General features: G+C 41.7%; 1 protein-coding gene across 5 annotated transcripts in view; it reads right to left on the bottom strand.

The window, feature by feature from the left end:
* NAV1 (neuron navigator 1) overlaps positions 1-16,397 on the bottom strand; it is a 351,815-nt gene that overhangs the window by 112,795 nt on the left and 222,623 nt on the right. For all 5 annotated transcript variants that reach the window (XM_074222356.1, XM_074222354.1, XM_074222355.1 and 2 more), the window contains 2 exons: positions 5,538-5,640; positions 7-372 (listed from right to left, as the gene is read on the bottom strand). In XM_074222356.1, coding sequence (XP_074078457.1) covers positions 7-372; positions 5,538-5,640 — 469 coding nt within the window. The remainder of the gene's footprint in view (positions 1-6; positions 373-5,537; positions 5,641-16,397) is intronic.

The following is a 16,397-nucleotide window of genomic DNA, read 5'->3' as shown; positions in this document are numbered from 1 at the left end:
CCTTACCCTGTGGTGATGTCATCATCCTCTGTCATGGTCTTGCCCATGAGATCACTGTCACTCATATAGCCAGATTTGAGGTCAACCTCATCAGAATCCAAAGACTCAACTAGCTCAAGGCGGGAGATGTGGCTGAGTTTGCTGGGACTTCGCATAGGCATTGTGTGAGAATAGTGGGCTCGCTCGCCATGCATGTACCAGGCTGGAGGGCCCTCAGAGCGGCAGCTCCCACCCACTGAAGGTGCATCACCCGCCTGCAGGCGGGGGCTGGATTGTCCGTAGCGCCAAGAAAGTGGGGATGAGCGATTGGAGAGGCTGGACACACTGCGGGGATTGGCATCATCACTGTCATAGCAGGTCATCTCCAGGGAGCTATGGAGTAAGAATAAGGCAAGCTCTTAGGAATCAAAGAACTTCAGAGCTGGAAGAGATTTTTTTTAATAGATCATAGAGTTAATAATAATGATGATGATAAAATATTAATGATAAAATAATAAAAATGATATCATAATGATAATAAAACAACAATAATAGAATGATAATAATAATGGCAATAACAATAAATGAATATAATGATAATGATGGTAACAATAGTGATATTGATATGGATAATGATAATAGTAATAGTAATGATAATAATGATTATGATATGTTAATTAAAAATAATGATAATCATCATCATTATCATCATAACTAGCATTTATATAGCTCTTACTTTGAACTAGGCACTCAGCTAAGGGCTTTATAATTCTTGTCTCATCTGATTCTCACAACAACCCTAAGATGTAGGTGCAAGAATTAGCCCCATTTTACAGATGAGGAAATTAAACCTCAGGGTCACACATCTATCTAGCTAGGGCTAGAATTGAACTCAAGTCTTCCTGATTCCAGGTCCAATACTGTATCCATTGTGCCTATCTAGATTTTACATCTAGAGATGGAAGAGAACTTAGGAGTCAGCTATTTTATTTATAAATGAAGAGAATGGGAGTGACATGACTGACATCACACAGTTGAATATGAATCTGGGACTTGAAGCTGGGTCTACTGATTTCAAAGCACTCTTTCCATTTTTGCCTCATGCCAATTCCTTCATTTTTCAGAGGAGGAAACTGAGGCCTAGGGCGAATAAAGGACTTGTTCAAGGTCACACAGTTAATTGTGTCTTAGTAAATCCAAGCCTATAGCTCTAAGTTTTGACTCCCAGTCCCAGCCTCTTTTCACTGCCTCTTACTGCCTCTCAGAATTGTTTTCCTGTCAAGTAAGCTGCCCCTGTCTTATGTCACCTTACCATGCTCTTCTCCTGCCTAGAATGCCCTCTGATCTGTCTCTCCATCTCCATGTGACCCATAGTCATTCTCCAAGCACTGCGATCCACATGGATCTCTCCTCCTCTGGGGCTACTAGCAGGACCATCAGCACTGTTTGGCCTCTTGATTCTAGTCTATTTAACTCTTTGTCATAATACCATTTTTAGTATTCTTCTATTATTATATGTGTGACAATCTTATCTCCTTAAGGATTAGAAACTCTGAGTTCGAGGCTTTGTCATACACTCCTATTATCTCCATCAACCAGGAAGCCAACATGTATTTATTAAATATTTATAATGTGCTAGGAAATGGACAGTGCTGGGGATACCAAGTCATAAATGAAATGGTTCCTGACCTCAGAGAGCTTATAGTCTATTGAGGGAGGGAGACAACATGGACACACAGAAGTAGATATATAATAAATATGAAGTGATTTTGGGAAGGAGGTACAAACAGCTGGGGAGATCAGGAAAAGACCTAATACAGAAGGTAGTGTTTGAATTGAGCTAGGAAAGAAATTAGGAATTCTAAGTGTAGCTAGAAGGTGCCATAGATCACCAGATCTGGAGTCAGGAAGACAGATCTTTCTGGGTTCAAATCTGACCTCAGACACATTCTATCTGTGTGACCTGGACAAGTCATTTAATCCTGCTTGCCTCAGTTTCCTCATCTAAAATGAATTGGAAAAGGAAATAGCAAACCACTCCAGGATCTTTGCTAAGAAAATCTCAAAAGGGGTTTTGAAGAGTTGTAAACAACTGAAAAATAGCCCAACAACAACAAAAGAGATTCTAAGAGGCAAATGTGAGGAAAGGAACATATTCCCAATATGGGGAAACACCTTACATAAAAGTACAGAGATGGAATGTCTTGGTACTTGGATTCAAATCCTACCTTTGACTTTTTGTGGGACATTAAGCAACTCACTAAACCTCTATAGATCTGAAGTGGGGAGATTAGACTAGACCCCCAAGATCCATTTCAACTTTAACTGTATGATCCTGTGACACCCTATTATATGTGAGGACCAGCAAGACTTTCCCACTTTCCCTTGTGTTTAGCACTAATACTGAGCTCGCAGAGAATACTTAATAAAGACCTGTCAGCCTGAATTACAAAGAAGTGACATGGGTGGCAGTGTCTGAATTTCTCTCCCTAGTAACTCACACGCTTTCCACTCAACTAAGAGCCTTGTAAAACAATGATGATAGGATGATAAAATAACCCTGGAAGGCTCTGAAAATGCAGAAAATTTGAGACTGAGTTGCTTACATATCAGACAGCATCATAATAGGATTCTAGAATCAGAGAGGGTACTGACTATTGAGAGCTTCTTGGGTTATTCTAGTTTTGTCCTGACCCATATCTGACAAGCTGATGCTGAACAAGTCTCTCCCCAAATTACTTTCCTTATTTCCCAGACACAATAAAGTCTGGGGAAACTGCTGAAGGTGAGGGCCCCAAGGCCCTAGGGAGACCATTCTTTGACTCAGGAAGAGAGAATTTATTGCAGAAGTCACTGAACTTTATTAGGACATACCCCCCACCCCCAATTCCACACTAGCTTCCAGTTCCTGTCACAGAGTGTGTGTGTATGTGGGGGGTAAAGATAGCTTAGCACAAGGAAGAATGCAGTTTCACTTCTCCATGGCTACTCTCCTTCAGCTCCAGACAATTCTCTCCCTTTCCCTTCCCCAACAAGACCCCTAGCTACCCTGCCCTTCCTTCCCCCACTCCATTCTCTGATGAAAACATCTCCACTGGTAGAAATAGCAAGTAGGTATAAAGATTTTGGAAAAGGAATTGAACCTTTTTCAGTTCTCCTGCCCCCCATGACCTAGACTCGGACTCATCACTGTGGCCTGGTGCAAAGAGACTTTTGTTGGGGGCCAAGAAGACCTGGGTTCTCATTCCAGCTCTACCAGCTATAATGTAGAAGTCTTAGGGCAAGCTGGGTCAATTCACACCCTTTCCCAAGTTGTCCAATTAGTAACCTGGGGATACTTAAATTTCCCTTTCAAAACCTGCTGTTAGAATGGACTTGGGCTGGTGTGCACGAAGGCTAGGAGCTAGACCGGAGATTCACTGCTACAGGAAACTTCCTCAATCAATTCAGGTTTATGCCTTCTCTTCAACCTCCAGTCTTAGAGAATTACTTTGAGTACTGAGAAGTTGAGTGACTGATTGGTCTAGGGTCACATAACCTATATGGATCAAAGGCAGCCTTGAACTCTGAAGCCAACTCCTTTTCCCTCACCTTGCCTCTGTCATGTTATGGGATATATAATAATAAGAAAAGTAAAAACATCTGGGTGGAAACAGCAAGGAGGGGGGACACAACAAGGGGAAAAACATCCTTGGAGTGACTTCATTTCTTTAAAGACAAGAAGTCTAGAATGACCTAGAGTGGTCAGTCCCCTAACTCTCCATGTTGGTCCTAGAGTTATTCTCCTAAACACTGTCCTATTCCCAAAGATAGTAAATAAACAGCTACAGCCTTGGTCACAGCTGTCCCACATCTGGCAAATTAGAGCCAAGGAAATGGAAGCTTTTCTGCTCCTTTAGAGATGAGTCATTTTGGGCGTGACCCCCAGCAACTAGGCTCTTTCTGGCTGCCCAGTGATGAAACTGGCTGGTGATCCAGGCCTGAGGGACTGTCCCAGTTCTTCCTCTAGCTTGGTTGGTATGGATATGAGTTGGGGTCTCTAGGAACCATGAAGATGGAGCCTACTCTGAATGGGACCAATCTAGTCACTACTGGGATTGTTAGTGTTACATCTAGAGACCTAGATTCCAATGACCGGTTTAGTTTTCCAGGCTTGTTAGATGCTCCTATGTTTTTACTAGGGAGAACAGGAGGTATGTACCAGAGAGTCCTGAATCCTGGTTAGGGGGAAGCCTGAAGGACCCTCTTATGTATCCCCCTCGGTAATTATCTTTCCTTCCCAGATTTCTCTATCATCTCCCTTCCTTTTAAAAAAAGTTAAGGTGAAGATTTGGCTTGGCATAGGCACAGTCACTAAGACTTTGAAAGCATGCCCAAGGATTCACCTTGTAACTTCATTTTTTCAATTAATAAAAATTTATTTGTTTTTCTTCTACCCACCCTACCCCCAGTGGAAAAGAATAAAAAAAGAAAAAGAAAAACCAAATATACATACATATTCAAACAAAATAAAGTTCCATATTGAGATCTCCAAAAATATATGTCTCACTATGTATCTTGTGTCCATCACCTCTCTTTTAGGCGATGGGTAACCACACGCTACATCATTTGACTTCAATGGCTCACCAGAAAACACTGAAAAAAGACTCCTAGAGATGGGATCTAAGTCTCAGGGTTGAGATTTAAAATTAGGTCTTGATGCCTAGGACCTGATGGAATGCCTCTAATTGGGGGAGGTGGTTGGAGGTGTTAATTCTTACAATGTGTAGGTTAAGTACTTAATATTTGGAGGATGTAATATAGTCCTACCATGGATTTGGGACTATGGGCTTAAAGAAATACCCTTCTCATCACTGCCATCTCCACTTTTCCAATTTTGCTCTCAGTTTTCCATCCCCAGGAGATAGGGGAGGAACCCACTTTTAATTCAATTGAGGGTGTGACTTGTCCCTCACCCAGCTTCCCCCCCTCACAGCCCACAATTTCCCAATCCTGGCTTTGTCCTATACTCATTACCCCTAGAGCCCAGTCTGGCCCCTACTGCCCCCCACAGAGTTGACAGCATGAGCTCATCTGGGCAGCCAGCAGAGTCAGGGAAAGAAAACACTGAGTCAGGGCAGAGATTGTGGCCAGCAGGCTTCGGGCGGAGAGGTGCTGAGAGAAGAAGAGGTCTCTGGGCTCAGCCAGAAGCTTGGAGCTTCTCTCTATTTGGGGTGGGGGATGGAGTAGGTAGGCATGGGCAGAAAACGATGCCAGTGTGAAGCTGTGCTAAGAACATTAAGAAGACCCTCCCTGATGTCCATTGGAGTGCTGTGTCCAAAAGTCAAACATTGGAGGATGATGAAGGACACCTTAGAAGAGAAGGGTCTTAGTGAGTTAAAGGTGAAAGAATATCTGGTCAATGGAAGACAAGGGAAAATAGCAACTGGCCAGTCCAAGGCACTGATGGGGTACCCATACCTGGGAGAGAGGTGGAGAGACACGGGGTTGTTCATGAAGGAGGAGAGAGGTGGAAGAGGGTAAGAGAGCAAGGGAGATCCTCTCAACCCCAGGCTTACCTGTGAGTCACTTGGGAACCTCTCAGGCTAGACATAGTCTCCTCCAGGTTCTGTCGAAGGTCCAAGACATTTTGGACTGTCCTCTTTCGCTGGGACTCTGGGTCTGCAGAGAGTGAGAGGGAAGAGACAAAATGAGTCTAGAGAGTGACTATAGGGGCACTTGGAATACAGGGAACCACTCAGTAGGACAAGGGCTAGAATAAGCAAAACAGGACAAATCACTGGAATGACTGGTCATTGTGGAGAAACCACTGGTGAAAATGGAAATAGTGCTGTTTCATGTGTGTGTGTGTGTGTGTGTGTGTGTGTGTATGTGAAAGAGAGAGAGACAGAATTCCCCTGTGCCCAACAGCCCTCTGAAAGCTTCTGCTCCCTTCTCCATCCCCATGTTCACAGTGACAGCATCTGGCTATTGTCCTCAGGAGCAATTTTTCCAACAAAGGTCCCTGCCAAGGTTTGTGGCAAATGAAATGTCTCAACCACTATCCCTTCCTCCATCTCTGAGTCTTAGGAGCTCTGATGGGGGTACATAGGGAAACTCAGCTGTCTAGAATGGAGAAGTACCACTCTCAATGGGGGGACCAGCAGGTTGATAAGATAGGGTTCTTCCATCTCTTAACTAGTATTAAAAGAAGTTTCTTTGACTACCTGATAATACAATAACAGAGGCAGGAAGAGAACTCAGCAGACCTGATATCCCAAGTTTATCTTGGAGGGTGTAATAGTGGTAGAAGGGCCAAGAGACAGTTCAGGGATTGAGGGGGTGCCTATGGAATGGGTGCTAGGAGCCAAGGATGTTGGACCAAGACTAGGACAGCCAGAACAATATTCTTTTGAGAAGTGCCCCTGATGACCCAGAAATACAGATTTGACTACTGTGGAATTCTTTGGCAAGAAGAATCTACCTGAGATCATCCTACCTTCCTTCTTGTCTCTAGGTTGGATGATATCTAGGATCTAACTAGACTCCAGAAGGAAGAGGACCTTTTGAATCAGATCATCAGATGCTCCTTCCCTTCTGTTTTATAGTGTGGTCCAAGAGAGAAGGGGATTTGACAGCTGTGCAAGCTCAAAAGGCTTTTTTACCTAAGGATAACAAAGCACTTAGTGGAAGCAAATTTATGATGCCTCCCTGGAATCCAGGAGGTAGAAGTTTTCATGAATGACTTCACAGAGGACAATTTAAAAGGGTCGATATGCCTGGAAATCTCCCCTTATTTCTCCTCTCTTCCTTCATCAATGAAGTTACCCATTCAGCCCACCACAGACTCAGCTGGAGTGTTGAGTTATTTCAGCTGGAAAAGAGAAAACTTTGGAATCCTTTTGAGGGTTGGTTTTTCCCCCCCCTTTGCCAAGACTGAAACCTGGGATCTGGCAAGAGGCTGTTAGACTGTCTTGCCAGCTGGAGGGAGTGCTGGGTGGGGATGGGCAGGCAGCCAGATCCTGGCAGTTACCACTCCCTCTCCCAAGATCTCTAGGGCACCTTTCCTACAATTCAGCTCCACACCCAAACCTACTCCACCTTCCTCTTTCCTACTTAGGCTAGTAACTCTTACTCTCTGGATCTTAGTTTATTCATCTATAAAATTGAAATACATGATGTAAGATACTCTTAGCATTAAATCCCATTATCCTATATAGTTCTTCATCAGCCAGCATTAGATATCCCAGATAAAGTTCTTCAGATCACCCTGCTGGTTGGCAAGGAAAAAAACCCAAGACAATAATGGACCCCTTTGCTAACTGCTGAGGTCCTGATGTTCTAGTACAATTGTTATCAGGGCATTCAGGAGTAGGGAACATGCCAGTGAAACAATGGGTCCAAGACCATGGTCACATGCCCCAGAAATGTCTCTAAAGGCAGTTAGGAAGTGGGGGGACAATAAGTGGGTCTGGGAGGGAGGCACATTTGTAAGGCCCTACTGGTAAGAGAGGTCAGGAAGAGAAGGGTTTTTTAATAATACAGCAAACAAACCATATTTGTACAGACTTTGGTTACATTATACCAGCATCTCTAATCAATATTTCCCAGGTAGGAAGAAAAGGTCAGATTTGACAGGAAGAGGTCAGAGAGTTCAGAGACAGGCCTTTGCAAATATCTCAGCATCATTTCTAGTATTTATCAAAGCATCTGAAGTCATCCTCAGCCCTTTTGGTCTCTTTTTGTAATTCCCAACTCTCAGTCTGGACCTTGCAGGTCAGGATGGAAGAAGGAAGCTCTCTGAGCTAAATTAGGTAAACTGAGAAAGGAGAGGAAGTTTGAGTTAGTTACTCAGTGAACAGAATCAGGGATCCTTTTTTAGTTTTAGAATTCAGTGACCCACAAAGAAAACTATTTACTCCCAGATGACTCCAATTTAATGACAGGACCCAGGAATCCTACTCAACAATTTTCCTGCTGGTGGGCTAATGAAAATGTTTCATTTTCAAAGAAGACCATTACATCATGGAGATGATGTCATGACAAGCACATGAATTGAGTTTTGAGTGAGCAGGAGGCTGTGTTAAGTCAACAGCCTCATTTTCTTCCCCAGAGTCATTTGAGTCCAGTGGCCAGAAACGAATCAGGACGACTGGAGATTGTCCTGGATGGAGGTTATCAGAGTGACTTGCCCAGGGTCACACAGTTGGTAAGAGTTAAGTGTCTGAGGGCAGATACAAACTCCCATCCCCGTCCTCCTGATTCCAAGGCCAGTGCTCTATCAACTGCACCATCTAGCTGTCCACTATTAGGCTAAGGAAGGAATGAGAGAGCCCAGTGACTGAATCTTCTTCTCTTCTGTTAAGATGACATCTCCCTTGAAGAATCCTAGACTGAGAACAGAGATCCTCTGCCTATTTTATTTGTTAGGAAGATATAGTAAAGAAGCAAACAAGTGAAAATTAACCTTTACTCTTTAGCTGGAAAAACTCAAGGAAATTTACTTGCAACTACCTCTGAGCTCCAGGTACCTAAATATTTTTATGAATTGAATTTGGCCCTTGAAGAATTCAAGCTCTCTGCCTTGGTTTGTTCATCTGTAAAATGAAAGGAGGAATGCTAAGTGATCTTATGTTTCTTTCAGTCTAAATCTGTGAATCTAAACTCTAATTTGAGAGGTATGGAATAGAATGACCATGGAATCCAGAAAAAACCTGGATATTGAATTTCTGTCATTGGCTTGCTTTAGCTTTGTAAATCTGTGGCAAGTCACTTAAATTTTCAGGTCTCCAAGCTATCCTCCAAGACTGAAAGTTACATGTGTATGGGAGGGGGGAGGAAATAGGGGGAGATGGGAAGGAAGAAGAGATTTTCCATAATGAGAGCTCCCAGCATTGATGCAATTACAGTTCCAGATTGTTCTGGAATCTGCCAGATTTGTCTGCTGCTCCACCCAATCCCTCCCCTAAATAAATCAAATCAAAGTAAAAGCTTTTATCTTCAGAGCTCTAGGGAGCTGGATGAGAAGGAAGAAGGCTATAGAGTAGTACTGAGCTGGTCTCCAGCAGTGTTATCTCCAAAGAAAGAAAAGAGAATATAACATGAAGGAGAGGTCCTTTTTCTCTATCTCTTCAAGCACTTCTCACTTGAAATGGGAAAATGGGGAAATCTCCCAATTCTCACCAAAGAACTTAATTCCTTAATATACATTTGGGATGATGCCCACCTTCTTTCCCCATCTAAGTAATTCTATCATTATTAGGAAAGGCTTCTTTCAAACTGTTCCACAGACAGATTCTGAGTAGAGGGACTCCAGGTGAGGGAAGCCTTTCATCCAAGGATCTAGTTAATCTATTCTCCCTGGACATGGGCAGAGATGGGTGGGAGGGGGTGCTGAAATTCAGGACTTCTGTAGAGCTATTTTTGGCAGCCCTCCCAGCAGTGACATCTGGTGGCCAGGTTGGATATGACAATCAATCTTTCACCTGGAGAGAAGGTAAAGTTTGGTCCAAGGGAACTCGGGGATAAGAACTCTGCTCCGAGAAGATGATGCAGTGGGTCATTGGGAGTGACTAAGTGAGATTCAGTCTAGAATCCAAGAATACAGTCTGGAATTAACACTTTATCTTATCTCACCAGACCCTTAAGACCCTCATTAGCCCCCCTGAGAGCTACGGGAAGGAAGGGAGCGCAGTTTGGAAAAGCTGGGGAACGATTTTTTCCAAACCAGGGTTTAGGCTTCTCTTGGCAAGAGGTCTTAGGACTGGGAGTAGGGGAGCATATACTATTTCCTCTCAGAACTCAGCACAACCATGATGGGGCAGGGCCCAACAGAGGAGATTGAAAGCTCTTTTCTTTTGGACAGCTCCAAGACTGAAGGCTGTAAGAGGCCTTCCAACAACTCCCTCCATTTCCCCTAGCTGCTGCTGGAGGCTTCTTCCTGCACAGATGGAGTAACAGCTTTGGGGAACTGGAGGGGTGGGTGTGCTAATTCAGGGTCTCTAAGGCATAAGAGGCTCCCCCAACCTAGTTGTCACCATGGCAACTCAATCTAGCTTCACGTAAACAACTGCACATACCCAGCATGCAATAGGATATCTGCATTGTTGGGTGGCAGTTTCTTTTATGTATAGATGTCTCTTACAGGAAGCCAGGATAAATTTTCTGTTTGACCCTCAGTCATTGGAATTAGGATATATATATATATATATATAATACATATATATGTATATATATGTATACATATATACACACACACATATATATATATTTTCTCTTCACATGAACATATGTATGTATAATATAACAGAATAAATCTGAAGCATATAACTGCAATTTTAGATACTATTGGACTTGGGAATTTACTGGTAAATGTTAAAACATAATAAGAAGGCACATACACAAATATTGTCTACCTATGGGGGCCCTTCCCACAAAGATACTCACAAAAAAGCAAAGTGCTTGAGTATACATACCATCATAACTCTTTTGGAAAGGGGAGAGAACCAAATAAAAGAAGAGTGACAATTGTGATTCTAAGGGAAGCAGGATGATTTAGACTGCTAAATCTGGCAGAAGAGAAGGCTGAAGGAAGAATTTTATAATACTTAAGATTTTATAAGTAAGTTGTGGAGGCTGGATTTGAGCTCATTAGCATCATAGAATTTTTGAGTCAAAAAACAACCTCAGTAACAATCTATTTAAACCCATATCTGAAAAAAATTTCCCACAATAATATACCCAACAAACAATCATTCAGCCTCTGCCTGAAGACCTCCAAGAAGGGAAAGCCCTTACCTCTTGAAGCAGCCCCCTCCACTTTGGGCAGCTCTAAAGGTTACAGAGCTATTTCTGACATCAGGAATGATTCTGACTCCATGACTTCCACCCATCATTCCTGCTTTGACCTTCTGGGATCAGATCAAATGAAGAATTCTTCAGATTCTCGAAGACAGTCCTCATATCCACCTTGAGTCATTCTTTTTCTCCAGGTTAAACATTCTTATATCCTTTAATTGGTCATTATTGGAGTTAACTGAGTTAAGGTGTTTGAATGCTGCCTTCTTTGCTACACCTGTCTTCTGGCATACTCCCTCCATCCTCAAACTCAAGAGAATACTATATTGTTCTACTATTTCAGAATACATCCAATCTAGTTTTTGATTTGGGATTATGATAGGCCATGGTCTTGAAGTTGTAGGGGAGCCTGTCATGGTGTTCAAAAGGCAGATATTTGGAGTTTAAGGATGCAGAGAGGAAGAGTGCTGGCCCTAGGTTGGGGTCATTGGGATTTGCCTCTTTGTCTCTTGCATTTATTTTGCTTACTACCTGTAGGAAGCATTGGAATGGGAGGATACTGGTTGTAAGAATCCTCTTGAGGAGACCTTTCCCAAGGTAAGATATTAATGCTTGGTCTGGGTCGGGGGCATGGCTGGCTGGAGGGAGAAGAGATGGATGAGAAAGCCGTCAAAAATTCTCTCTCCTGGTTTCCCACACCTCTGACCTTGATCATAAAAACAAAGCCAACTTAATCTCCTAACTCTTCAACACATTCCCCTCCTTGAATTCCTCTCAGCCATGGAGAATTTTGGGCCTCAGGGCACTAAGAAAAATATCTCTAAAATCGAGTCAAACTAGTAAGAGTGGTATCACCAAATGACAGATTTATGATGGTGCTACAAGAAGGTGGTAGGCAAAGAAGTACATCACTCAACAGCCAAACTTCCCCAAATAATAATTTGCCAGCAATTAAGTAAATTGCAATAACTGCCTGTTGAAATTTTAATCACTCCCACCATGCACATTTCAGAACTCTTAAGAGAAGTTTAGCCTAGGGTCAATGGTGGAATAATTTAGCCCAAATTCTAAGATGGACTTAAGTGTTAGTATAACAGCAGAGGGAATAAACTGCCAAAGTGACTAAAGTTGGACACTAGGCAGGAAGAGGAGCAGCTCATTATAGAGGGTTTGAATGTTGTTTGTCCTTCCTTCCTTCTTGAAGAGGACCAATGACATCAGAAGGAAGGGTGATAACTTGACTTAGTAGTGAATTGGATTTAAGTGAGGCTGATTTGTTCAAAATTATCAGCCTTACTCCTTCCTCCAGAGTCACTGGAATCCAGTGGCAAGACTTAAATTCAGATGACTGGCCTAACTCTCTCCTCTGGAGTCATCTGAGTCCAGTAGCCAGATATGGATCAGGATGACTGAATGCAGGGAGAAATCTTGGCCTTTTTAAACTAAGGTCTTTCCCAGCTCCCAGTTTGTCTGAAGCAAGATTCATTCAATAGTTAAAGACTAGCTAAGAATTGAGGCAAAAATATGGCCTAGTTTGCTTTCATAAACTGATCTGGTTGGGAAAGACAGGGATTTAATAGACATTATTAGTCACCTTCCTACTTCATTAGATGAAGAAATTTAGGCCAGACTCAGAGTCCATCTTATGAAGATACCTTTTCTGGTCCCATCCCTGCTAGTGACTTCGCTCTGAGAAAATTTCAGATTTACATTTTATCATACTACCTAGTCCCAGAGCTATTTGTACATTATTTTCATCAATAGAGTATGAGTTCCTTGAAGGCAGAGCCAGAAATTTCCTTTTCTTTGTATATCCAGTGCTTAATTCATTGCATAACATCTATAAATGTTATGCAATAACACTTAATTAGTAAGAAAGGACTTAATAGATCTTTGTTGACCGAGTGACACACAACTAGTGACCAAACCAGAAGGAGAACCTGGACCTGTAATCTCCAAGTACATTTGAAATGTAACAGTATGTTTTTGGAGCTGGAAAGAACCTATGAAGTCATCTGTACCTCTTATTTTAAAGAAGAATTTGGGCTCGAAGAGATTAAGGAACTTGCCAATGTAGCACAGGAAGAGGCAGAGCTGAGATTATAACCCAGAACCTCTGACTCAAAGTTCAGCACTTTTCCCATGGCACCATGTCACAAAAGAAAGTCTCCCCTCTCCATGAAAAGAGTGCAAAAGAAAGTTCTCAGTCTTAGAGAAATGTTTTTGTTGCAAACTTGATGGAATTCAGGTTTTAAATAGAAAGAATGATTTGTATGAGGATACAAATAGACTCAATCAAGGGCATAATCTATTTGTCTAATCAATGTTATTGTTGGGTATTGAGTGGCACAGGAACCAGAACTTCCTTATGGTTCCAAACCTGGCAGATTGTGGAAACTCAATAAATACTGGACAGATTCCATTCTAACACTACCTTGGAGGTCATTCAATCAATTAAGCAAGTCAGCAATTAACAAGATTTTGTTAAGCCGTCTACTATGTAAGTCAAAGTCCTGGTGGTGGAGATTCAAAGACAAAATGAAGAAACAATCTGGGCCCTCAAGAAGCTTATGTTGTATTGGGGAAAGGGAGGGGGCAACATGTGATATCCAAAAAGGATATATAAAATAAATACAAAGTAATATTTTGGGGGGAGAGGTTCTAGCATCTAGGGTTTGGGGATCAGGATCTTTTGAGCTGGTCTTTGAAGAAAGCCAGAGGTCCTCAGAGATAGATGCAAGAAGGGAGTACATTCCAGATATAGGGGTGACCTTTGTAAAGAATTATGGATAGGAGATGGGATGTTGTGTGGGGAACAGTAAGAAGTCCAGTTTGGCTGAACCTGAGAGTGTGTGAAGGGGAGTAATTAATAATTAGACAGGGAAGGTGGGCTACAACCAGGTTGTAAAGGGCTTTAAATGCCAGAGGGAGGACAGATTTCTGACCCTAAGCCAATGGCCTACTCATTTCAAGCACTATTCAAAATAACATTTCATTACACCACCATTAAAAAAAAAACTGTCACTAAGGCTTTGTTTTAAGGTTGTTGAATTGTATTTGCAAAACATGATGGTAATGATATTTTCATTTTAAAAAGTTCATTTCTTTTTCAGATCCCCTTTTTTGAATCTTTGCTCTATTCTAGAAGTTAAAACCCTGAAATGAGGCCATTTGTCTTCTTGACTCAGTTTATTTGGTCTTTAAACAAGTCAAAGAAGTAGTATTCTGAATCCTAGCTCTGTAACTCCAGGCTTATCATTTAACTTCTAAGGTCACAATTTCCTCAACTATAGAATGAAGATAATAATAGCACCTATCTCCCAGGGTGAGGATCAAATAAGAATATTTATCAAATGCTTAGCATGGTTTCTTCTTTCCTTCTTTCCTTCCTTCCTTCCTTCCTTCCTTCCTTCCTTCCTTCCTTCCTTGGTATATTTCAGGCCATTTTTTTAGCTATTTTAAATTCCAGTCTTTGGGAAATGCAATTTAATTAAATTCAGTAAATATTTATTAAGCACCTACTGTGTGCAAAGCTGCAGATACTATAAAATGGAAAGATAGGGGTCAATCACTACAATTATTCACAGAATACTCTGCCTCTACTGAATCAATTAATCAATAAAAAGTAAACGAGATGAGAATTAGTCCTTAATCATTCTGAAAGTATGATAGAGACTTTGGGTCCTTGGATAAAGAGAAATTATATCACATAGGAAATATTGTGATTAGTTGAAGAAGATAAAGCCATGCCTCTTGAGCTATATATAAAAATACCAAATTGGTTCTGAGCTAGCCAGTTGAGTAAGAGAAAAATTTAAATTGGGAGCTTAGGATTCTAGGCCCCAGGGAGAAAATTACTTTGGGGGAGAGGATGGTGCCTAATTCTCTCTCTTCCCCACTCACCATTGATCAAGTTTCTAAAGAAAACCAACTAGTAGGAAATAACACTTCTAGCTGAGAATAAAGACGTTAAAAGTAAACAGAAGTTTTCCCAAGAAAATGCAATTGAGTATTTAGAGGCAGAATTGAACAGTTTAGTATTTTATGAATTTCATAAGGTCAGAGGATGTGGATGTTTCATTAATGATGGAAGTCAATGAAATAGCAGTGACTGATGGCATTGTCTGCATTGAGAGCTGAGGGATACACTAAAGACTAACTTTACATACAGAGAAAAGGCAACTTCAGGACTCTCTATCAAAGCACTGACCCTTGGGGCCCAGCAGAGAATTTCCCATATGGGAACTTCCTATACTTGTGCCTCTCTGTCATTTTACTATAAGTGAGTCTATTTTTCCTAGAGATTTTGTGTGTACAGTTGCACCCTACTTTGGAAGGGATTTTTTTTTAAATAATAGCTATCCTTGCTACACCTGCTTAGTAAATATTCTCTCAAAAATTAATTAAGTCTGACTGATAATCAGTAGGAAGCACATCAGTGGGGGCTTGTAAACAACAGTACTGGAAAACCCCCACCCCTCTGGGTTTCCCCTAAGAACCTGAGGGAAATAATCAACCAACCTCTAGAGGTCAAGTTGTACTTGTATCTAGTTGGGGAAGTGACCCTAGAGATAGTGCTATACAAAGTAAAAACAAACAAACAAAACCCAGAAACTCCAGATTTTTTCAGTCATCTACTGGATGACTTCTTGGACTTGCAGTTAAAGTCCTTGAGCTCAGTTCTTCTCTACTTTGAAAGGTAATGAGATCATGGCATGAGAATGTGAGTATTTTTTTTTTTTTTAGTTTTTGCAAGGCAATGGGGTTAAGTGGCTTGCCCAAGGCCACACAGCTAGGTAATTACCGGATTTGAACCCAGGTACTCCTGACTTCAGGGCTGGTGCTCTATCCATTGCACCACCTAGCTGCTCCTGAACGTGAGTATTTTAAACACATAGGAATCCTTGGCATAGGAATCTCTGTGATGCTCATGTTGGAAGATTGACCTTCGTCCTCTCATCTAACTCCCCCAGTACCAGTATCCTTCCCAAATTCTGCTATGATCTGAAGTGCTTTTGGAATAATGGAAGGATACGAACTTTAGCAGACAGGAAACTTCTTTCTTAAGAACATGCGGGGGACAACTCTTCACTCTATTACTAATCTTATAACCTCATTTATTCCTACATAGAAGTCACAATATTTTTTGAGTTAGTTGTCAGGGAACCTCCATAGCAGAAGCAGTTTGAGTGTTTTCACCCTTGTGGTAAAGGAATCAATTCTGACAGTGTCATGAAATGTTCCTATTTCCAGAAGAGTTGGCTGGATTAATAAGTCACTTCCAGGGAACTCCCTAGAACCTGGGAGCCAGAAAGTGAACTGAAGTTGGGGCCAGAGACAGGCTGAGAGATAGAGAGGTGGAAAGAGTGGTAAACCATGGATCAGAGGGGGCCTGGGTTCAGGTCTCTGATCTTTGACTTTCTGCCTATGTGACATCAGGGAATTCACAGAATCTTTCTCCTTGGTTTCTGCAGCTATAAAATAACAGGTTGGAATAAATTGCTTTCTGAGAAACTAGATGGTAAAGTTGGAAGAGTGTCAACCCTGGAGTCAGATTGAAATCTAGACTCAGATACATACTAGCTTTGTTGTGTGATCCTGGGCAAGTCATTTCACCCTATGGGTCTCAGTTTCCTCCTCTA

The sequence above is a fragment of the Macrotis lagotis genome, chromosome 2, assembly GCF_037893015.1.
Source record: "Macrotis lagotis isolate mMagLag1 chromosome 2, bilby.v1.9.chrom.fasta, whole genome shotgun sequence".
NCBI classification, from domain to species: domain Eukaryota; kingdom Metazoa; phylum Chordata; class Mammalia; order Peramelemorphia; family Peramelidae; genus Macrotis; species Macrotis lagotis.
The sequence above is the reverse complement of the archived record's forward strand: the minus strand, read 5'-3'. Positions and strand labels throughout refer to the sequence as shown.